Source organism: Chroicocephalus ridibundus, chromosome 20, assembly GCF_963924245.1.
Source record: "Chroicocephalus ridibundus chromosome 20, bChrRid1.1, whole genome shotgun sequence".
In the NCBI taxonomy this organism is placed as follows: domain Eukaryota; kingdom Metazoa; phylum Chordata; class Aves; order Charadriiformes; family Laridae; genus Chroicocephalus; species Chroicocephalus ridibundus.
Window position 1 is genome coordinate 5779725 of NC_086303.1, and position 19226 is coordinate 5798950.

At 54.5% G+C, this 19226-nt stretch overlaps 1 protein-coding gene across 1 annotated transcript in view; it reads left to right on the top strand.

Annotated features, from left to right (window-relative positions):
• The window catches only part of LOC134525733 (uncharacterized), an 80289-nt gene that overhangs the window by 40078 nt on the left and 20985 nt on the right, over nt 1-19226 (top strand). The window contains exons 40-65 of the mRNA XM_063356864.1: nt 102-164; nt 998-1369; nt 1582-1767; nt 2482-2578; nt 3323-3405; nt 4189-4380; nt 4808-4990; nt 5173-5601; nt 5793-5978; nt 6693-6789; nt 7534-7616; nt 8374-8565; nt 8993-9175; nt 9735-9926; nt 10063-10156; nt 10489-10574; nt 11149-11355; nt 11750-11773; nt 12016-12057; nt 14561-14672; nt 15228-15337; nt 16652-16717; nt 17199-17381; nt 18091-18273; nt 18390-18569; nt 18764-18946. Of these exons, the coding sequence (XP_063212934.1) occupies nt 102-164; nt 998-1369; nt 1582-1767; nt 2482-2578; nt 3323-3405; nt 4189-4380; nt 4808-4990; nt 5173-5601; nt 5793-5978; nt 6693-6789; nt 7534-7616; nt 8374-8565; nt 8993-9175; nt 9735-9926; nt 10063-10156; nt 10489-10574; nt 11149-11355; nt 11750-11773; nt 12016-12057; nt 14561-14672; nt 15228-15337; nt 16652-16717; nt 17199-17381; nt 18091-18273; nt 18390-18569; nt 18764-18946 (4008 nt within the window). The remainder of the gene's footprint in view (nt 1-101; nt 165-997; nt 1370-1581; nt 1768-2481; nt 2579-3322; nt 3406-4188; nt 4381-4807; nt 4991-5172; nt 5602-5792; nt 5979-6692; nt 6790-7533; nt 7617-8373; nt 8566-8992; nt 9176-9734; nt 9927-10062; nt 10157-10488; nt 10575-11148; nt 11356-11749; nt 11774-12015; nt 12058-14560; nt 14673-15227; nt 15338-16651; nt 16718-17198; nt 17382-18090; nt 18274-18389; nt 18570-18763; nt 18947-19226) is intronic.

The following is a 19226-nucleotide window of genomic DNA, read 5'->3' on the forward strand; positions in this document are numbered from 1 at the left end:
TTGCCGGATGTAATCTGCTGCTCAGGTAATTGCTGCTGCTCAGATAATTGCCGCTGTTGTGTCACACTGTTGGCTGTAACAGCGTGGCTGGCCTTTCCTAGGAACTGCGACGGTGGAGGCTGCTGGAGCGGAGCCCATCTCCACCCCGGGCAGTATCGGGGAAGGTGAGTGCTCCTCTGCAGGTACAACCTTCCTTCCCTTGGCTGACCCCGAGTATTCCTGCACCAGTCGTGTGCTCTACCCCAAAAACTGGGCTGCAGCTCCAGCAGGATTAAACTAACTTGCTCCCTGCTTGGCGTTTGCTGGTTGTACTCCTTCTTTTGTGTTGACGTGGGGACAAAATGAACAGTGATAACACAGAAGCTGTAAAAATTGCCTTTCTGGTTTATTGGTGTTTGGCAAGAGATTGAGTTCACTGGTGTTCTGGCAAGAGACGGGCAGTGCTGCCGGCAGGACACAGAGGTGCCACGCAGTTCCATGATTCTGCCATTGTATTTGTTATCGAACTGGGACGCAGCATGTTTCCGTGGGTTTGTGCTGACGGGTGCAATCCTGATAATGCTTTGAGGAGGGAGAGGCAATGCCCGTCTGAACGCCTGAGCTGCCCCGTGCCCTGGCTGCCGTCCCTCAACGTCCCCTTTTGGTCATCCCTTCGAGCACGGGGCTGGAGGCAGCGGGGGCTGTTCCAGGGGGACCAAGGCACCCCCGGCACGCCCCAAACCTCCCCCAGCTGACGCAGAGGGAGGGGTGCAATGAGCAGAAGCCGCGGGCACGGTGCCACCCAGGTGTGGCCGCAGGACAAAGTGCTCTTCGCAGGAAACGTCCTTGACTTGAGGACCAAAGGCAGGGCGATGGCATGGACCAACCACGGCCCGTCGTCCCTCGCCAGGCAAACACTCCCACGGATAAATCACGCAGGTTGCGGCCCGCGTTACTCACCGCCCGGGGAAACCGGCCGGGCAGGAGCGGCCGGTGGGGAAATACGTGTCAGAGCCCTGACCCCGCGACAGGCGCCCGGCTCTGGCCGTTTCCCGGTTGCGGAGCCAGCACCGTTTCGTACCGGAGAGAGGAGAAAGCGGCCGCGCCGTGGGAACGGCCGCGGGGCTCCCGTCCTGCAGCTCCGCGGAGCCGACACCCCGCTCCCCGCGGATTCCCTCAATAACCGGACGGGGAAAAAACAACCCACCCACGTCGCGCTGCCTCGGTGACGAGAGTCCAGGAACAGCCCGGTGGCCGCCCGCCCCGGAAGGGGCCGAGCCGCTGCTCTGCGCATCCGTCCCCGCGGAGCCGGCAACCGGAGCGGCCCCGGCAGCGGCCATGGGGCTGCGGTGGCTCTGCGCGGTGCTGCTGGCTCTGCCCGGCGCCTGGGGTGAGCGGGGCCGCGGGGGGAGAGGGGCTCCGCGGGGGGAGAGGGGCTCCGCGGGGATGGGGCGGCGTGGGGAAGTGGGGCTGGGAGGTGTGGGGAAGGGATAGGGCGAGTCCCCCTCTCTCATCATCTTCCCCCCGTCCTTTCACCATCCTCCTCCCGCCTTTCACCTTCCTCCTCCCCCCTTTCACCACCCTCCTCCCCCCTGCCCGCAGGTGACTGCCAGCAGCCGCCGAGGTTTGCCTCTGCGGAGCCGGCCGAGGCCCTGAAGGACTCCTACGCCGTGGGGGACAGGGTGAGGTACCGGTGCCGCCCGGGGTACATGTTGGCTGGGGGCATGGCCCCCGTGGTCGTCTGCGAGGTTGGCTCCCGCTGGTCACAGAACGCCGACTTCTGCATCGGTGGGTTCCCCAGATCGCAGGCCCCTGGGAATTGGGGGCATCCCCTGCTGCACCCCAGACCCTGCTCCTGGTTCAGCCCCCCTGAGGAGGATGCGCCCCGGGGTTGCTGGTTTTAGGGCGGCTGAGAACAAGCGCTCGGCCTACGGGCCTGCCTGGGGTTCCCCTTTCTGCTTAGGAACGTTAATCTCAGAGACACGTTAATCTCTGCCCTCCTTAACTACTTCACCATCTGGTGGCATCGCGTAAATGCTGTAATATATTCACGCAGAAACAAGGTACAGCGTGGGAAAAGCTGTGCGAGCCTGTTCTCCCCATGTAATGCAGCTGTATTGGCCCCGGGGGGGTGTCAGGGGGTGTCAGTGGGTCCCTCCCCGTCCCCTTCTCCTTCCTGCTGTGTCCCTACAGACCAAGACCTCCACCCTGAGCCCACTGGGCTCTTTATCAGTTTTCTTTCTCAGTAAGTTATAAACTTTGGCTTTTTAATTTTTTCCTTATCTTTATTTGTGGTTTTATTTACTTTTTATCTCTGTTTTAACTTTCTCAGAAGTTAATGTGGAACTTGTCTCTTTTCAGAAAGTGCTGGCCCTTGCTCTTGAGGGAAGTTAGGTGCCCAATAATGATCAGGAAGCCTGTAATGACACTGAACAGCACTGTCGCATGCATTTCATTATCACGCTGTGAAATAAAGCTAATGCTGATCACTTGCCCTTCCAGGAAAGTCCTGCGGTGAACCAGAAATCCCGAATGGCAAGTTTCACTCCACGACCGACCTCCGGTTCGGGGCGACAGTGAACTACACCTGTAACAACGGGTAAGCGTTGGCCCAGGCTCCTGGTGATCGTCGGAGCCGGGGCTGGGAGATGGCGCCCGTGGGGGACTCGGAGGCATTTAATGTCTAGGGGCCGTTTCCTTGGCAGGCAGAGGCACGGCCGGGGGTGTTTGGAGCGGGGAGCCACGGGCTCAGGCCATCTCCTGCCCTTGCTGTTGAAACAGATTATCTCCTGGGCTTCAGAGCGCCGTCTTTACAGACTGATTTTCAGCTGCTTTGCAAAGAATTTTGCTCCTTTGGTGTTGGCGCTCATTAGTAATTGAGCGTTTTTGCCATGGGTTTGGCTCTCTGTGTCTCAGCCAAGGGGTCTCGGGCTGTGGCGTCCTGGGAGTGCCGGGAGCGGGGTGACTGAGGGAGCAGCTCAGGTATGTCAGTCACACCTACCTCTGCTCGGAAAATAACCTGCTATTTGCACCGACCACTGCCCAGCCCGGGCCCGAACAGCCTCAGGGTGGGGACGCCGTCCAGCTCGCGCTCCTGTGAGATCGTACCTGCCCTCTGCAAGTATGAAGTTTCCTCTAACTGCATCGTATATTGCATTTTTTAGGTATTGAGAAAATTGTATTTTATAGGAGGGCTAGCTGTTTTTCCCCTAGGGTTCAGCTCCTCCAGCGAGTACCATTAGAAACTGTACAACTCTCTGAATTTCCCAAGTTGGTGGTTCTTTTGTTTGTTTGTTTTTGTTTTTTGCTTTTTTCAAAGAGATTCAACCTTTTCTTTTCTTAGGTACCGACTAGTTGGGGAGCCAACTTCACAATGTATACTTAAAGGCGATGATGTTTATTGGAATAAAATTCCCCACTGTGAGAGTAAGCAGATCTTAAATGTTTTGTGCACATCTCTTTCTCGAAGCTATTACCGTATATCTGGTAGTCTGGGGAATGGCAGGTGGACACTCTCTTCTAGGCACCTAATGCAAAGTACGTTAGCCTTTAATGAGACTGACTCCTTCCCTCTCCCCCAAACAAGCGCTCTCGCTGGAGCTGGGAACGAGAATTAAACGCTAAGGAGGATGTTGGCAGCAGTTCTGTCCTCAGATCTGGGAGAAAAGCGGCTCCCGAGGAGTCGAAGAGTTTTGTTGGTGCTATTTGGGCTTTTTTAGCATCCCGTGGGATGGGCCTGACAGCCAGCTGCTGATAGTTGAGATGGTTTACTGCCGTAAAAGGCATTCTGGCCTCGGCCTTGTTAGCATAACGAAGGTGGGAAATGGCATCACATCACTGGTGGGTGAAGGTCCCAAACTGCCCGGTGAGACCATGTGTATTGCCTCCAGGGGGCCTCTTCTGCAGTGTCTCCTCTTGGACAATAGATGCTGTTTTGCTGGTTTACCATTTATCCATTTAAAAAAAAAAAAAAAAACAACCCAAACCTGGAAAACATCCAGAATTTAAAAATGCATTCAAGACTTTAGGTTGAGATGATTGCTTGAGGGCTGCTTCCCAGATTTTTCTTTGGCTTTCATTACATTTTTTGTTTGGGTTGGTCTTTTGTTTGTCTGTGGTTGCTTTTGGGGTTTTTTTTAGTAGCTAGGCTTTGGTTTCATATTTGATGGAAATGTTCTTGCATTTTCTTGCTGCTGTTTTCCCATGCAGTTATTCCCTGTTCACCCCCTCCTGGGATCGAGAACGGGCAGGTTATGAATGGGCACAATGACTTCGTCTATGGCATGGTTGCAACTTACAGCTGTAACGAGGGTTTTAGTCTTATTGGAGATGATACAATTCACTGTACGACGAATAATAACCTCGATGGAATATGGAGCGGGCCAGCCCCTGAATGCAAAGGTAAATGCTTTCTTTATCTCCGCGTTCTTTGGACTTTGTTCCTCATCCCTCTCCCGATCTGTACTTTCCCGATGGGCAGCCGAACATGGGAAGGTTGATTTGAGTCTAAAATGATTCCCAGAAAGCTTAAGGCAGCGATCTCCCAGGTGGTGGGCAGAGACAGGGCTTGGTGTAATGGACTCTTCAGCCCCCCTGGAAGCCTCCCTCTCCCTGCCCGTGCCCAGGGTGTCCGGCAGATGACACCTGAAGCTCTCCGTGTGCAGTTTCTTAATGCCGTCTGTGTTCACGGAGCGCTCGCACCCCGCTGGGGACCAGCCTCTCAGCACGGCAGCTTTCTTTGTAACCTTCTCGCCTAATGCCTCTGGTGTCGCTGCACGGCTTTTCCCTCTTGTAATAAATATTCTCGTTGTCTGATCTTCACTTCCAGTGGTCAAATGTGAAAATCCAGACGTGAAAAATGGGAAAAAGGTATCCGGCTTTGGCACTAAGCACACATATAAAGATACAGTGACCTTTGAGTGTAATCCTGGCCACGTGTTGAATGGTAGTAGCGTAGTTACTTGTGAAGCAGACAGTACCTGGAAGCCACCTCTGCCAACATGTGACCCAAGTGAGTACAAATAAATTTATTTCCTTGAGCAATTCTACTGAAGGAGGTCTAAGAGCTCTTGGGCCGATCAGCATCCGAAGCTTGTGCACTGGTAGCCGTGCCGTTGCAGGGCGTGCTGGCTTGGGTCCTCAGCGTGGCAGCCCAGGACGGCTAGATATGTACAGCTGAAGCTATTTATTTGTGAACAATCCAAAAGTGCACTGAAGGGGGAGACAAAACTGCCCTCCCCCACCCCCGAGGGGTTTGCTTCACCAGCTTCCAGCCCTGTTGGGGATGTTTGGCTTCTGAGCTGAGCGGAATCGGGGCCCTGCAGGTTGGATTGGTGGCCAGTGATGGAGCATCTCCGAGGCAGAGGTGGTACCCAACCCAACCGACACCCCGCTCCCCGCGGATTCCCTCAATAACCGGACGGGGAAAAAACAACCCACCCACGTCGCGCTGCCTCGGTGACGAGAGTCCAGGAACAGCCCGGTGGCCGCCCGCCCCGGAAGGGGCCGAGCCGCTGCTCTGCGCATCCGTCCCCGCGGAGCCGGCAACCGGAGCGGCCCCGGGAGCGGCCATGGGGCTGCGGTGGCTCTGCGCGGTGCTGCTGGCTCTGCCCGGCGCCTGGGGTGAGCGGGGCCGCGGGGGGAGAGGGGCTCCGCGGGGGGAGAGGGGCTCCGCGGGGATGGGGCGGCGTGGGGAAGTGGGGCTGGGAGGTGTGGGGAAGGGATAGGGCGAGTCCCCCTCTCTCATCATCTTCCCCCCGTCCTTTCACCATCCTCCTCCCCCCTTTCACCACGCTCCTCCCCCCTGCCCGCAGGTGACTGCCAGCAGCCGCCGAGGTTTGCCTCTGCGGAGCCGGCCGAGGCCCTGAAGGACTCCTACGCCGTGGGGGACAGGGTGAGGTACCGGTGCCGCCCGGGGTACATGTTGGCTGGGGGCATGGCCCCCGTGGTCGTCTGCGAGGTTGGCTCCCGCTGGTCACAGAACGCCGACTTCTGCATCGGTGGGTTCCCCAGATCGCAGGCCCCTGGGAATTGGGGGCATCCCCTGCTGCACCCCAGACCCTGCTCCTGGTTCAGCCCCCCTGAGGAGGATGCGCCCCGGGGTTGCTGGTTTTAGGGCGGCTGAGAACAAGCGCTCGGCCTACGGGCCTGCCTGGGGTTCCCCTTTCTGCTTAGGAACGTTAATCTCAGAGACACGTTAATCTCTGCCCTCCTTAACTACTTCACCATCTGGTGGCATCGCGTAAATGCTGTAATATATTCACGCAGAAACAAGGTACAGCGTGGGAAAAGCTGTGCGAGCCTGTTCTCCCCATGTAATGCAGCTGTATTGGCCCCGGGGGGGTGTCAGGGGGTGTCAGTGGGTCCCTCCCCGTCCCCTTCTCCTTCCTGCTGTGTCCCTACAGACCAAGACCTCCACCCTGAGCCCACTGGGCTCTTTATCAGTTTTCTTTCTCAGTAAGTTATAAACTTTGGCTTTTTAATTTTTTCCTTATCTTTATTTGTGGTTTTATTTACTTTTTATCTCTGTTTTAACTTTCTCAGAAGTTAATGTGGAACTTGTCTCTTTTCAGAAAGTGCTGGCCCTTGCTCTTGAGGGAAGTTAGGTGCCCAATAATGATCAGGAAGCCTGTAATGACACTGAACAGCACTGTCGCATGCATTTCATTATCACGCTGTGAAATAAAGCTAATGCTGATCACTTGCCCTTCCAGGAAAGTCCTGCGGTGAACCAGAAATCCCGAATGGCAAGTTTCACTCCACGACCGACCTCCGGTTCGGGGCGACAGTGAACTACACCTGTAACAACGGGTAAGCGTTGGCCCAGGCTCCTGGTGATCGTCGGAGCCGGGGCTGGGAGATGGCGCCCGTGGGGGACTCGGAGGCATTTAATGTCTAGGGGCCGTTTCCTTGGCAGGCAGAGGCACGGCCGGGGGTGTTTGGAGCGGGGAGCCACGGGCTCAGGCCATCTCCTGCCCTTGCTGTTGAAACAGATTATCTCCTGGGCTTCAGAGCGCCGTCTTTGCAGACTGATTTTCAGCTGCTTTGCAAAGAATTTTGCTCCTTTGGTGTTGGCGCTCATTAGTAATTGAGCGTTTTTGCCATGGGTTTGGCTCTCTGTGTCTCAGCCAAGGGGTCTCGGGCTGTGGCGTCCTGGGAGTGCCGGGAGCGGGGTGACTGAGGGAGCAGCTCAGGTATGTCAGTCACACCTACCTCTGCTCGGAAAATAACCTGCTATTTGCACCGACCACTGCCCAGCCCGGGCCCGAACAGCCTCAGGGTGGGGACGCCGTCCAGCTCGCGCTCCTGTGAGCTCGTACCTGCCCTCTGCAAGTATGAAGTTTCCTCTAACTGCATCGTATATTGCATTTTTTAGGTATTGAGAAAATTGTATTTTATAGGAGGGCTAGCTGTTTTTCCCCTAGGGTTCAGCTCCTCCAGCGAGTACCATTAGAAACTGTACAACTCTCTGAATTTCCCAAGTTGGTGGTTCTTTTGTTTGTTTGTTTTTGTTTTTTGCTTTTTTCAAAGAGATTCAACCTTTTCTTTTCTTAGGTACCGACTAGTTGGGGAGCCAACTTCACAATGTATACTTAAAGGCGATGATGTTTATTGGAATAAAATTCCCCACTGTGAGAGTAAGCAGATCTTAAATGTTTTGTGCACATCTCTTTCTCGAAGCTATTACCGTATATCTGGTAGTCTGGGGAATGGCAGGTGGACACTCTCTTCTAGGCACCTAATGCAAAGTACGTTAGCCTTTAATGAGACTGACTCCTTCCCTCTCCCCCAAACAAGCGCTCTCGCTGGAGCTGGGAATGAGAATTAAATGCTCTGTCCTCAGATCTGGGAGAAGAGCGGCTCCCGAGGAGTCGAAGAGTTTTGTTGGTGCTATTTGGGCTTTTTTAGCATCCCGTGGGATGGGCCTGACAGCCAGCTGCTGATAGTTGAGATGGTTTACTGCCGTAAAAGGCATTCTGGCCTCGGCCTTGTTAGCATAACGAAGGTGGGAAATGGCATCACATCACTGGTGGGTGAAGGTCCCAAACTGCCCGGTGAGACCATGTGTATTGCCTCCAGGGGGCCTCTTCTGCAGTGTCTCCTCTTGGACAATAGATGCTGTTTTGCTGGTTTACCATTTATCCATTTAAAAAAAAAAAAACAACCCAAACCTGGAAAACATCCAGAATTTAAAAATGCATTCAAGACTTTAGGTTGAGATGATTGCTTTAGGGCTGCTTCCCAGATTTTTCTTTGGCTTTCATTACATTTTTTGTTTGGGTTGGTCTTTTGTTTGTCTGTGGTTGCTTTTGGGGTTTTTTTTAGTAGCTAGGCTTTGGTTTCATATTTGATGGAAATGTTCTTGCATTTTCTTGCTGCTGTTTTCCCATGCAGTTATTCCCTGTTCACCCCCTCCTGGGATCGAGAATGGGCAGGTTATGAATGGGCACAATGACTTCGTCTATGGCGTGGTTGCAACTTACAGCTGTAACGAGGGTTTTAGCCTTATTGGAGATGATACAATTCACTGTACGACGAATAATAACCTCGATGGAATATGGAGCGGGCCAGCCCCTGAATGCAAAGGTAAATGCTTTCTTTATCTCCGCGTTCTTTGGACTTTGTTCCTCATCCCTCTCCCGTTCTGTACTTTCCCGATGGGCAGCCGAACATGGGAAGGTTGATTTGAGTCTAAAATGATTCCCAGAAAGCTTAATGCAGCGATCTCCCAGGTGGTGGGCAGAGACAGGGCTTGGTGTAATGGACTCTTCAGCCCCCCTGGAAGCCTCCCTCTCCCTGCCCGTGCCCAGGGCGTCCTGCAGATGACACCTGAAGCTCTCCGTGTGCAGTTTCTTAATGCCGTCTGTGTTCACGGAGCGCTCGCACCCCGCTGGGGACCAGCCTCTCAGCACGGCAGCTTTCTTTGTAACCTTCTCGCCTAATGCCTCTGGTGTCACTGCACGGCTTTTCCCTCTTGTAATAAATATTCTCGTTGTCTGATCTTCACTTCCAGTGGTCAAATGTGAAAATCCAGACGTGAAAAATGGGAAAAAGGTATCCGGCTTTGGCACTAAGCACACATATAAAGATACAGTGACCTTTGAGTGTAATCCTGGCCACGTATTGAATGGTAGTAGCGTAGTTACTTGTGAAGCAGACAGTACCTGGAAGCCACCTCTGCCAACATGTGACCCAAGTGAGTACAAATAAATTTATTTCCTTGAGCAATTCTACTGAAGGAGGTCTAAGAGCTCTTGGGCCGATCAGCATCCGAAGCTTGTGCACTGGTAGCCGTGCCGTTGCAGGGCGTGCTGGCTTGGGTCCTCAGCGTGGCAGCCCAGGACGGCTAGATATGTACAGCTGAAGCTATTTATTTGTGAACAATCCAAAAGTGCCCTGAAGGGGGAGACAAAACTGCCCTCCCCCACCCCCGAGGGGTTTGCTTCACCAGCTTCCAGCCCTGTTGGGGATGTTTGGCTTCTGAGCTGAGCGGAATCGGGGCCCTGCAGGTTGGGTTGGTGGCCAGTGATGGGGCATCTCCGAGGCAGAGGTGGTACCCAACCTCCATCTCTTCTCCGGTTAAGCAAACCGTGATACACGCTTCTGTTTGCTAAATGGGGTGGATGCAAACTGGATCCCAGACACTGACATTCAGACAGGTTAAAACGCTGTGTGGCCCGAAGCATGCGGTTTGCTCGCGTTATTGCAGACCCTTTGGGTCCTCTTCCGTAACTGACCCTGCCTTTGTCTCCAAGTGTTAGCCAGCTGCGGTCCTGCCCCGCACTTCCCGTTCGCTGAGTTAACGACGGCTGTGGGTGACAGCTCTCCTGCTGGAACTATGCTGAGGTATCAGTGTAAACCGGGCTACACCGAAGCAATGGGGAAGTCCTCTGTTGTCACTTGTCTGAGTACTTCAACTTGGTCTGCAGACCCAGATTTCTGCATACGTGAGTATCTCTGTTCCTCTCCTGCCTCGAGGGGCTGCGCGGGTGGTCTGTACACGCGTGAGATGTTACTCTGGAATTTGGGTCATGCCCATGTCTGGGTTTGAAGTGATTCCCGTGCTGCTTTCTTTTCCTCCAGGACAGCATTGTACTCCTCCCACGATAGAGAACGGGGACGTGGTTGCAGACGAATTCGTGTTTGAGGCAGTTGTGACATTCACCTGTCATTCCGGGTGAGTGGATTCCTGCCGGGACCGACTTGGGGGTCAGGAGACGGGGATCATAGGCAGTAACATCCACCACCCCCTGGTTTCCCAGTGCGATCTCCAGTGAAACCATGTGTTATGTCTCCAGTGAGATGAGCATGTGGCGACACGCGTGGGCTCAGTAATGCAGCGAACTGCTTCGGTTCGGCTCTTATTAGTGCCCTTATTTAGTGGCTTTGATGTGGCCAGATGCCGTTTCATAGCGGGGACGACTTCTGCTTGTGTGCGGTGGTGGGGGGAGGGAAGAACCCTTTCTGGGTTGTCTTTTGGAAAGTACTAAACAACTTCTCTTTCTTTAGGTATGAATTAAAGGGTTCGTCTTCTGCCAAATGTGTGGTGTCAGGAAATGGAGTCGATTGGGATACAGCAGCTCCATACTGTAAAAGTAAGAGGGAAAATCTCCGCGCAGAGCCATTAAGATAACGGCCTGGTGGGCTCAGGCTGCTCTTACTCGCGTATCTTAATTCAATCAACTGTAAAATTCGTTATTTCAATACCGACTCATGCTGTGAGGCTGTAGGCGTGATATTCTCATACAATTCAGAAATTATGCTCACAAAGTGGAAGAAGCAAGGGAAGAGTAGAAATTACAGGGGAAAAAAAAAACAGTCACAGGAAGAAAGTTTTTTGGGTGTTTTTTGCAGTTACCAGTGAAAGATGGTCCACTCAGTTTAGTATAATGCTGAAAGCTGGTGTAATGAAGTCAGTGTATAGTGTTATGTGAAGCTAGAAATGGCTGAAACATTTCTTCTAGCCTGATCAGGCACTTTGGTGGGTGAGATGCTGGAGCTGTGGCTAACGGGCAGTACCCGAGGTCCAGTACTGAGCAAGAGAGCTCTAAGGATTTTCCGTTGCTGGTAGAGGCGTGGGGTTTGGCTGTACCTCCCCCTCCCCGTACACCCGTTCACCTTTTCAGCTGGGAGAAGCCCTCAGCCGCTCCTGCTGTGTTCCTCCTGCAGAACGGCTCCCAGAGGGTGTCTGTGAAGAGCCCCCCACGATTGACAACGGGATGCACAACGGCACCAAGGGCACCGGCTTTGTCTACGGCTCCGTTGTGGCTTATAAATGCAAGGATGGCTTCACCCTTGCTGGAGCCGCCTTTCTTCAGTGTACGGCAGGAGAACAGTCCCGGGGAGTCTGGAGCAAGCCTGCTCCTGAATGCAGAGGTGACTCTCTCCTGTCTCTGTCCTGCTGCTTCCTCTCTGTCTTCAAAATACCTATTTTTTCCTTCCTCTATGAATCCTCAAATGAGATAATTCTGCTAAGGAATAAGCCGTTCATGCTTCCTGGAACAGCTTCAGTTAAAATCTAGTGCCAAAAGAGCATCATTAGGTTGCGGCACAGACTCGCGGGCGGGTGGAAACGTATCCTGGTAAATACAGCTGGGCTTTAACAGGGAAACCTCCGTGGAGTTGGGCTGAGCAGGGATCCCGCTCTGTGTGTTGCCGGAATTGTCTTTCCGTGCTCATCGGCTCAGAGCTGAGGTGCTGCGTGTTGTGTAGTTCGATGAATTACCGTGCCGAGTGCCCAGTTTCACGTTTTTCCTCACTTCCTTTCCAGGTGGAGCGAACATCATCATTGTGGGTAAGTGACACGTATTCCTGAACCCCGGTACCGCTCTCTTGTCTATCTTTATGTTATTGTCTTCCATGTGTTCCACTTGAAATAAGCTTAAAAACCTTCCACCACAGTCTGTTGTCAGATTTATATTTCTGTTGCTTTAAGATTATGCTGTGAAAAGGGGGGGTGGGGGCAGTAAAGGGGACCAGGGAGGGAGAGGATGTTGTTTGGAGTGAAGACTTCAGCTTCTTATTTGTCTCTTGTAGGAATCTTCCCCCTCCTCCTGGCGATGCTGGTTATGAACATCTAAGTTAGCGAACGGGCACAGCGGGGAGGCACCTGTAGACATGTTGGATTTGATCACGCTGATCCCAGTGCTCTGCTTTTTCCCCTCTTGTGAAATTGGCCGTGAAAGCAGCAACCCACCCACCTCGGATGACAAAGCACTCGCGCTTCGAGCTGCGCCTTGCCTTGGACACAGCGGCCCGTGCACGGGGCTGGGCGGCTCTCGGCCGCCCGGGGGAGGATGCTCTTCGGAAACCAAGTGCTGTTATCCCCGTGTTAAGTCCCAACGATGCCGAAGACCTTCGCGCTGCAATAGAGTACACTCCAGAAAATCCTGCGCCTTAGGTACCTCCGCACGCTCAGCTTCTCTGCCCCACTAAGGTCGTGTTCTGCCTGGCCCTGAGCAGGATTCAGGGGTTTCTTAAGTGTCCTGAGGTGGAAAGCACTGCCCCTGCCAACGGGATTAACGGTGAATGTCTTTGTGTGAGTGATATTCACTCAAAACAATTAAGTTTGGTACAAATAGGATGCATAAGTTGGGTATTGTCTGTGCGTACTGAAAGCATTGAAAACGTTCCTGTAAAAGCGCAGTTGTAGCCGTTACTTCAAGGCAAGTCTGAGCTGTTGTGCACGCAGCAATCCTCACACACCAGTAATTTTTACCAGAGAGAAAAAAATTTAAACGCCTTATTCTGAAGAACTACCGATCTGATTCATCCTGTGTGTGCTAAAAGGTGTTTTGAAGTTCAGCTGAAGGTCTCTGCCCTGGCAGCATCTTTTTCTCCGGATGCCTTGTGGAAACACCCTTCCCGTGACTCAACGCTTCTCGGGAAGCGCTGCAGCTCTCCGTGGGCTGCCAGCCCTGGCAGGAGCCCAGCTGGCGGGCGCTCGGGGGCAGCGGAGCTCGACCGCGGGCAGGTGGTGTCCGGGACGAATGCGGAACTTGCAGGTGTCTCGGCAGATGCCACCAAACCTCAAAAAGTTGCTGCATGGGAACCTTCTCACTTCTCTGCTTGAATACTGCCTGCCTGGGGCAACCCTGATGCAAGGAATCGCTGCGTGAATTTGCACTTAAAAGGCTTTTTCAGGTGGTGCCGTGCACCCCCACGGCGAGTCTGCTTCGGCCGGGTCCCTGCTCAGCTCCGGGACATCGCGGGGCTGCTGTGATGCTGGGGAGAAAAAGTGGGTTTTTGGCCACTGGTGCCCTGATGCTGCACCCAAAGTAGACGCAGACGCACATCAAGCCTTAATTTACTCCTCCGTGGGGGACAGGACACAAACCCCACATCTTTTGTGCACTTTTTCATCCTGTCTAACCTCTCATGGCTGCGGTGAGGACGGTTTGCGAGGGAGGAGAGGGGTGAGTGAGGCGGCGTTGCTGTCCCCAGCTCGCGTTGGCCTTGGCAGTGCCACGAGGACAGCTCGGGTGGTGGGGCCTCACTCGCCTTGTCTAAACCAAAGACACGGGGGAAAAATGCCCTTGGTTGGTTTGGCTGATAGAAAGCCCAGTTGTGGTGTTGGTGTCCTCTCTTGGCTCTAACTCAGCATCACTGTGTTGTTTAATAAGCTAAAGAGGTATGTAGCATCTCGTAAAATGGAGTAAAGATGTGAAGGTTTCCTGGGAATCCTATTTATAAGGGAAACAAAACTGTGATTGGATTTAAACTTGTATTCAGCTGGCGCCGGAATCCAGCTTGAGACGGTAGGACTTTTAGCTGCTGGTGAAGCAAGATTTTGAGGTTCGGAGTTTTGGCTGACGCAGAGGTAAATGACCTGCCTGAGCTTCTCCTGACGCCCAGTTGGGAACGGGAAGTATTCGAAAAGTGTCTACTACAAACTTCTTGTTTCTGTGTTTTCTCCAGTGCTTTCCTGCTAAGCAGGAACACGCATCTAATTAGAGGGGAAAACCGCAAATAGACACTTCCATCAACACATTAGTCTTGTTTCAAACAGACCCGCAAAGTTCTCCCTTCCCAGCAGAGCACTCTCCTCACTCGGGCAGCTGTCACTTGAGCACTGCCAGATACCCTTTTCGGAAGCCAGTCTTGCAGAACAAGCACTTGCAGATTGTTGGTTATTTTTATATATGTTTTACTGTAAGCTATGCGAGTGCGTAGATGAAAAAAACCACAAAGGTAGAGCTTCGTAGCTTGGCGGTGTGGTTTGTTATTTAAATCCCAGCACAATTGGTCCTACCCCATAGTCCAGAGTGGTTTTTCCAAATTATTTAACACCCGATTTAGGGGATCAGCTTGAAATGATCTCTCCCCAACCCAGTGGAAGGAATTATGAATGCTGCAATGCTGTGACATAGTTTATAGGTACAGTCGCCAAAATTTACTGTTGAAGAGAGCTTATCTACTGTGTTTGTAATTGCGTTGTACATAATTTTACTTTCTAATCCGAGTGTAAACAGCCAAGTGCAATTCTGAAGTATAAATGTTGGGTACATAAATATTGGAAGCTCTCTGTCAATAAAAGGGGTAAAAGAGACTTGTGTGACGCACGTCTTGCTGCTTGTTTTAGGCTCAGAAAGCATCCTCTGCTGTGCCGCGTGGGGAGCTGGAGGCTGCTGCGGCTGCACCTACGTCAAAAAGTCCTGTCTGTGGGTTCTTATTCCCCCAGCCGGCAGCAAGGGGTGAGGCCAGCCTGGATGGGTGCTGGAGCGGTCGGGTCGGGAGGGTCGGGGTCTGCGGCTGCGGGGCGGTGTGTGGGGCTGGGCTGTGCCCACGGCCCCGAGGGACAGACGTGTCCCCAGCTGCCGCCAGTCCCACGTGTGCGGGAGGAGGGAATGCCCCGCTCTGCCCTTCCCGTACCTGGGCAGGCGAGCTGGCTCGCGGGAAGAGCTGCTGTCACCGCCTGGGGACGTGGGGCAGAGCCCAGGCTGCTTCTGACCGAGGATGCTCTCCACCGAGGGCACAGTTTAGCTAATGGCGCCTCTGTGTTTGTGCCCTCCCCTCTTCCACGGATGTCAGTGGGTCCCAGGGGCCCGGCCTCCCCTGCACCGGGAGCCAAAAGTAGCAGCAGAAGCATCATGTGGGACCTGCAGCCTCCTGGGGGTGGTGGCTGCGCCCGCCCTGCGCCGGGGACCCCACAGGTTCCTGTCCCGTGGCCCCGGGAAGCCCCGCAGCTGCGGCTCCTTCCGCATGCGGGGGGCAGCGGGGGGAACTGGGGTGCCCATATCTTCCCGCAGCTCCCTGGCAGCCCCAGTCTGCGCCGGGGACCGGAGCATGGTGCTCGCCTTCGCCCTCCGCCTCCTGGGCAGCTCGGCTTTGCTCTTGGCCACCGCAGCTGGGGCTCGAGGTAAGGGAGACTGTCCGGTCTGCGCCTCTGGGGCCTTCCTCCCACGGCCCTCCTCCTCCTCCTACTCCTCCTTGCTGATCCTCTCCTCTCCTCGCTGATCCTTTTGCTTTTCCCTGCGGGGGCAGATAGGAGCCCTGTGCTGGTCCCAGGTGGACCCTGACATCACAGAGCCTCTGAGCTCCTGCGCTAATGAACAAGACCCTCTGGGATAGCACCGGGGCCACCCCGTGCCCTTCAGCAGCCAGGAGAAAGGGAGTTACAGCCTCGCCACGGGAGGTTATGGAGAGTCTTTCACAACCTGCCCAGCTTCTCGTAACAAGGGGCTCGACCTATGTGTTTGAACTGCCAAAGTAACACCGGTTACAGGTACAGCATCTTAAAGCAGTAAGACGAGGAGCCCGTTCCAATAACAGATTGCGTTTGAGCTCTGTCAAGTTGAAACTTGCTGTGATAAATAGAAATGCATTGGGATGAGGCAGGAGAGTAAAATAACAAACAAGACGTGTTCAGTCTGAAAGCCCAGAGGGCGTGAAAGCCTGGCAGGCAGCCCGAGGTGCCCTTTTGTTTGGGACCGGGTAGCCCAAACCCACAGAAACTCGGCTCCGTCTCTGCGTATGGTTTTGTTCAACCCTCTCCATCTTGCCAGCGTAGGTGCTGCAGCCTGGCTGCCCCGGCAAGGTTTGAGGTGTGTTTTGGTACTGTGTGGAGAAGACTTCTGCCTGTGTCCTCCATTGTGTTAATTGTTCACTGGCATCTTAAGGGAGCAAAGGCTGATCCTTCTGCCTTAGCTGGCTGCGGGGGCTCAGTGGCGGGCTGGGGGCCGAGCATCAGTCACTGCAAAGGGTTGGGCTATGGGGTTTTAAAAAAAAAAAAAAAAAAAAATCATGAAGGTAACACTTTGCAAAAAGGTTAAGTCCTACTTTCTTCTGTTATACTTGGTTTTCCATGCGTTCAGCTGCTGTGCGTGCATTCGGTTCGCCAGCCTTGTGGCAGTACCTGCCGTTGCTTGCGTGTGCTGCGTGGTGCCGCAGAGCTGCCGTTGCCAGCAAAGCCAAACCTCGGGGCTGCGCCGACGGGTGCAGCGGGGACAGGCTGCACCTCGACAGCTCAGAGGAACAGAGCTGTGGCCCTTTATTCAGTAACCTAAAGGATATTACCAGCAAAAGGCCTTTTACCTTCTTTCTACATTCCCGTATCTAGTGCAAATATTTGCCTAGTGAGCAAAAAGCTATTTCTTCGCGGTTTTGATTCTGGCCATCTGCCTGCCCGCCCGCCTCTCTGCATGTCTGCCTCCCGTCTCTTTCTCTCTCTGAGGGTTCAATGCAAACAGCCCCCAGGTACCCCTGGACACGCACCAGCAGGTTCCCAGCCGGGTCCCTTGTAAGGTGCAGCAGAGGTTTTGTCCTCGCTGGCGCGGGTCCATCCCCCACCGTCACAGCGGTGCCACGGGCAGTGTGGCACAGCACCCCCTGCCCGGCTCTCTCGCCCGGCTGCGTCCCCCGCAGCACAGAGCCCTGCACCACAGTCGGTCCTGGAGGGTCCTGCCCACGTTTCCCTGGTTGGATGGCCCCAGGGGACGTGCTCCCCAGCCCGGGGGTCAGAACCATGCAGAAAGGCCGTGAAAGGCTCTTGACCTCACCACATGAAATCCTGGACCCCCAGTTCTTGCCGGCCAAGGGAGCAGCGGGGTCCGCTGGCAGCGCGGGGGGGAGTCCTGCAGCCCCAGGGGCGCCCACCCCAGCTGCACCCTCCACCGCATCCCATTGCTCAGGGATCAACGGGCTGCGTGGACACCATCGCGGGCAGGAACAGCTTGAGAGCTGTGAAGGTGAGCAAGGTTTTATTTCTCCCCCTTTTCCAGGTGCCCTATGCCCGTTCCCACACATCCAGCATGGGAAGAGAGTGCCCGCTGCTCGCAATTCCTACAGGATCGGGGACACCGTGAGCTTCGTGTGCAACGCAGGGTACACCTTGCAGGGCTCCCGCACGAGCACGTGCCGAGCTGACTTCAGATGGAGCCCACCTCTGCCACAGTGCAAAAAGGGCAAGTGTCCCAGCGCGCGGTGACAGCCGCGGGGGAAAGCTCCCTCCCGCGTCCTCCCAAATGCGGTGGGAAAGCAAAGCCGGGCTGCATCTGCCCTTCCCGCTTCTCTTCCCAAACCAAAGTGCTGCCACCTTGGCTCTCAGAGAGGCGAGAACAGCGCAGAAGAAAGGAGCTGGGGTGGGAGACGGGGCTGGCCGCAGCCTGCCCTGTCTTGGGCTGCGAGAGGGATGGGGAGATGTTAACGCTGGGGCCGAGCTGCTGCGTCACAGGGGGCTGTGACCTCCCCAGACGCTCAGGAGCCCTGGGCCAGCTGCGGGGATGGCAGGATCTGCTGCCCCATGGGGATTTCTGTGACTCTGCTTCTGGTCAGATGTGGGATGTTTTCACCTTCCTCCTGGAACGGGAAGTAATCACAACTTCTCACTTCTTTTCCTGCTTCCTTGTCCACGTGCATCTTCTGCCAAATCCCATGATCCGCCTGTCAGTTCTCCTCTTGGGACTGTCCTTATCATTAGCAATTGCCTCCAACTGCCGTGCGATTGTAATCTTGGTGCTGCTGTATCTCTTGTTAACTAATACTTTGGCAGAGCAAGTGGAAAAAAGGCTGAGCAGAATTCAGGATATTACCCTGATATTAACCCAAATGGCTCTAGTAGCACAAAAAATGGCACCCAGCTGACCCAAAGGGCAATTTCTTTTCCCTCTCCAGAGGTGATGTGTCCTCGGCCACCAAACATCGCCAACGGGCTGCACAGCGAGCAGTCCCTGAGCAAGTTTTCCCGGGGAACAGTCGTGTACTACAGCTGCAAGAACGGCTACAAGCTGGTCGGGAACGTGACCATCAGCTGCACGGAGAGCGGGCTGTGGAGCCGGCCCCTGCCCCGCTGCGAAGGTGGGTGGCTGTGGCACCGCTGGGTGTGGGGCTGGCAGAAAGGATGCCGCGTGTCCTGGCTGGAGGATCTGGCCCGTGCATGGAAGTTTAAAGGATGCTTTCCATGTTCCCTGCAGCAATCGGATGTGAGATACCCAAGGTGCGGAACGGGAAGGTCTACAACCCTCAGAGCACCTACAAAGCTGGAGAGACCCTTCACTTTGACTGTGACGCCGGGTACGCCACAGACGACAGCTACGAGACTCGGTGCCAGCCGGGGGGAGCCTGGGACCCGCCGGTGCTCATCTGCGAGAGGGGTGAGTGCGGTGCCCGCTGCTTCCCGGAGGGCAGCCCTGCCCAGAGGGTGCTCCCTGCAGGCAGGAACGGCGTCTGCGGGGGAGGGAGCCCTTCCCGCCATGGGCTTTAGCCCATCAACGCAGCACCACGCCGAATCCCGGCCCCTTGCACGCCGTTCTCTCACTGACTTAAACTTTCTGTCTCCATCCTGCAGTCCGACCGTGCCCCATGCCTCCAGCGATCACTAATGGATATCACAACGGTCAGGGCAAAGCAGTTTTTTCCATGGGAATGTTTGTAACATACAGCTGCGATCCCGGCTACTACCTGGTTGGAAATGCCGTTGTGTTTTGCAGAGTGTCTGGGAACTGGAGCCGCCCCGGCCCTCGCTGTGAAGGTGGGTCTGTGCTCCGTCCCTGCGGGCGAGAGGCTCGTGGGTGTCTCTGGGACAGGGGAGACCCTGACCATTGTCACTGAACCCTTCAGTGAGGGATTAAATTATCCTTTAATGAAGTATGCAGTTTTATAATAGGTAAAGAATGAGCTTACATCTATGAACCTGGAGCTAGGTATTTCTATGCCTGTGGCTGCACGTGCAGCGCTGAGGCTGGGCGCTGGTGACCCCCCAGTGTCTGTCCAGGAGCTGGCATGTCACTTAACGTGAGGCCAAGTGCACA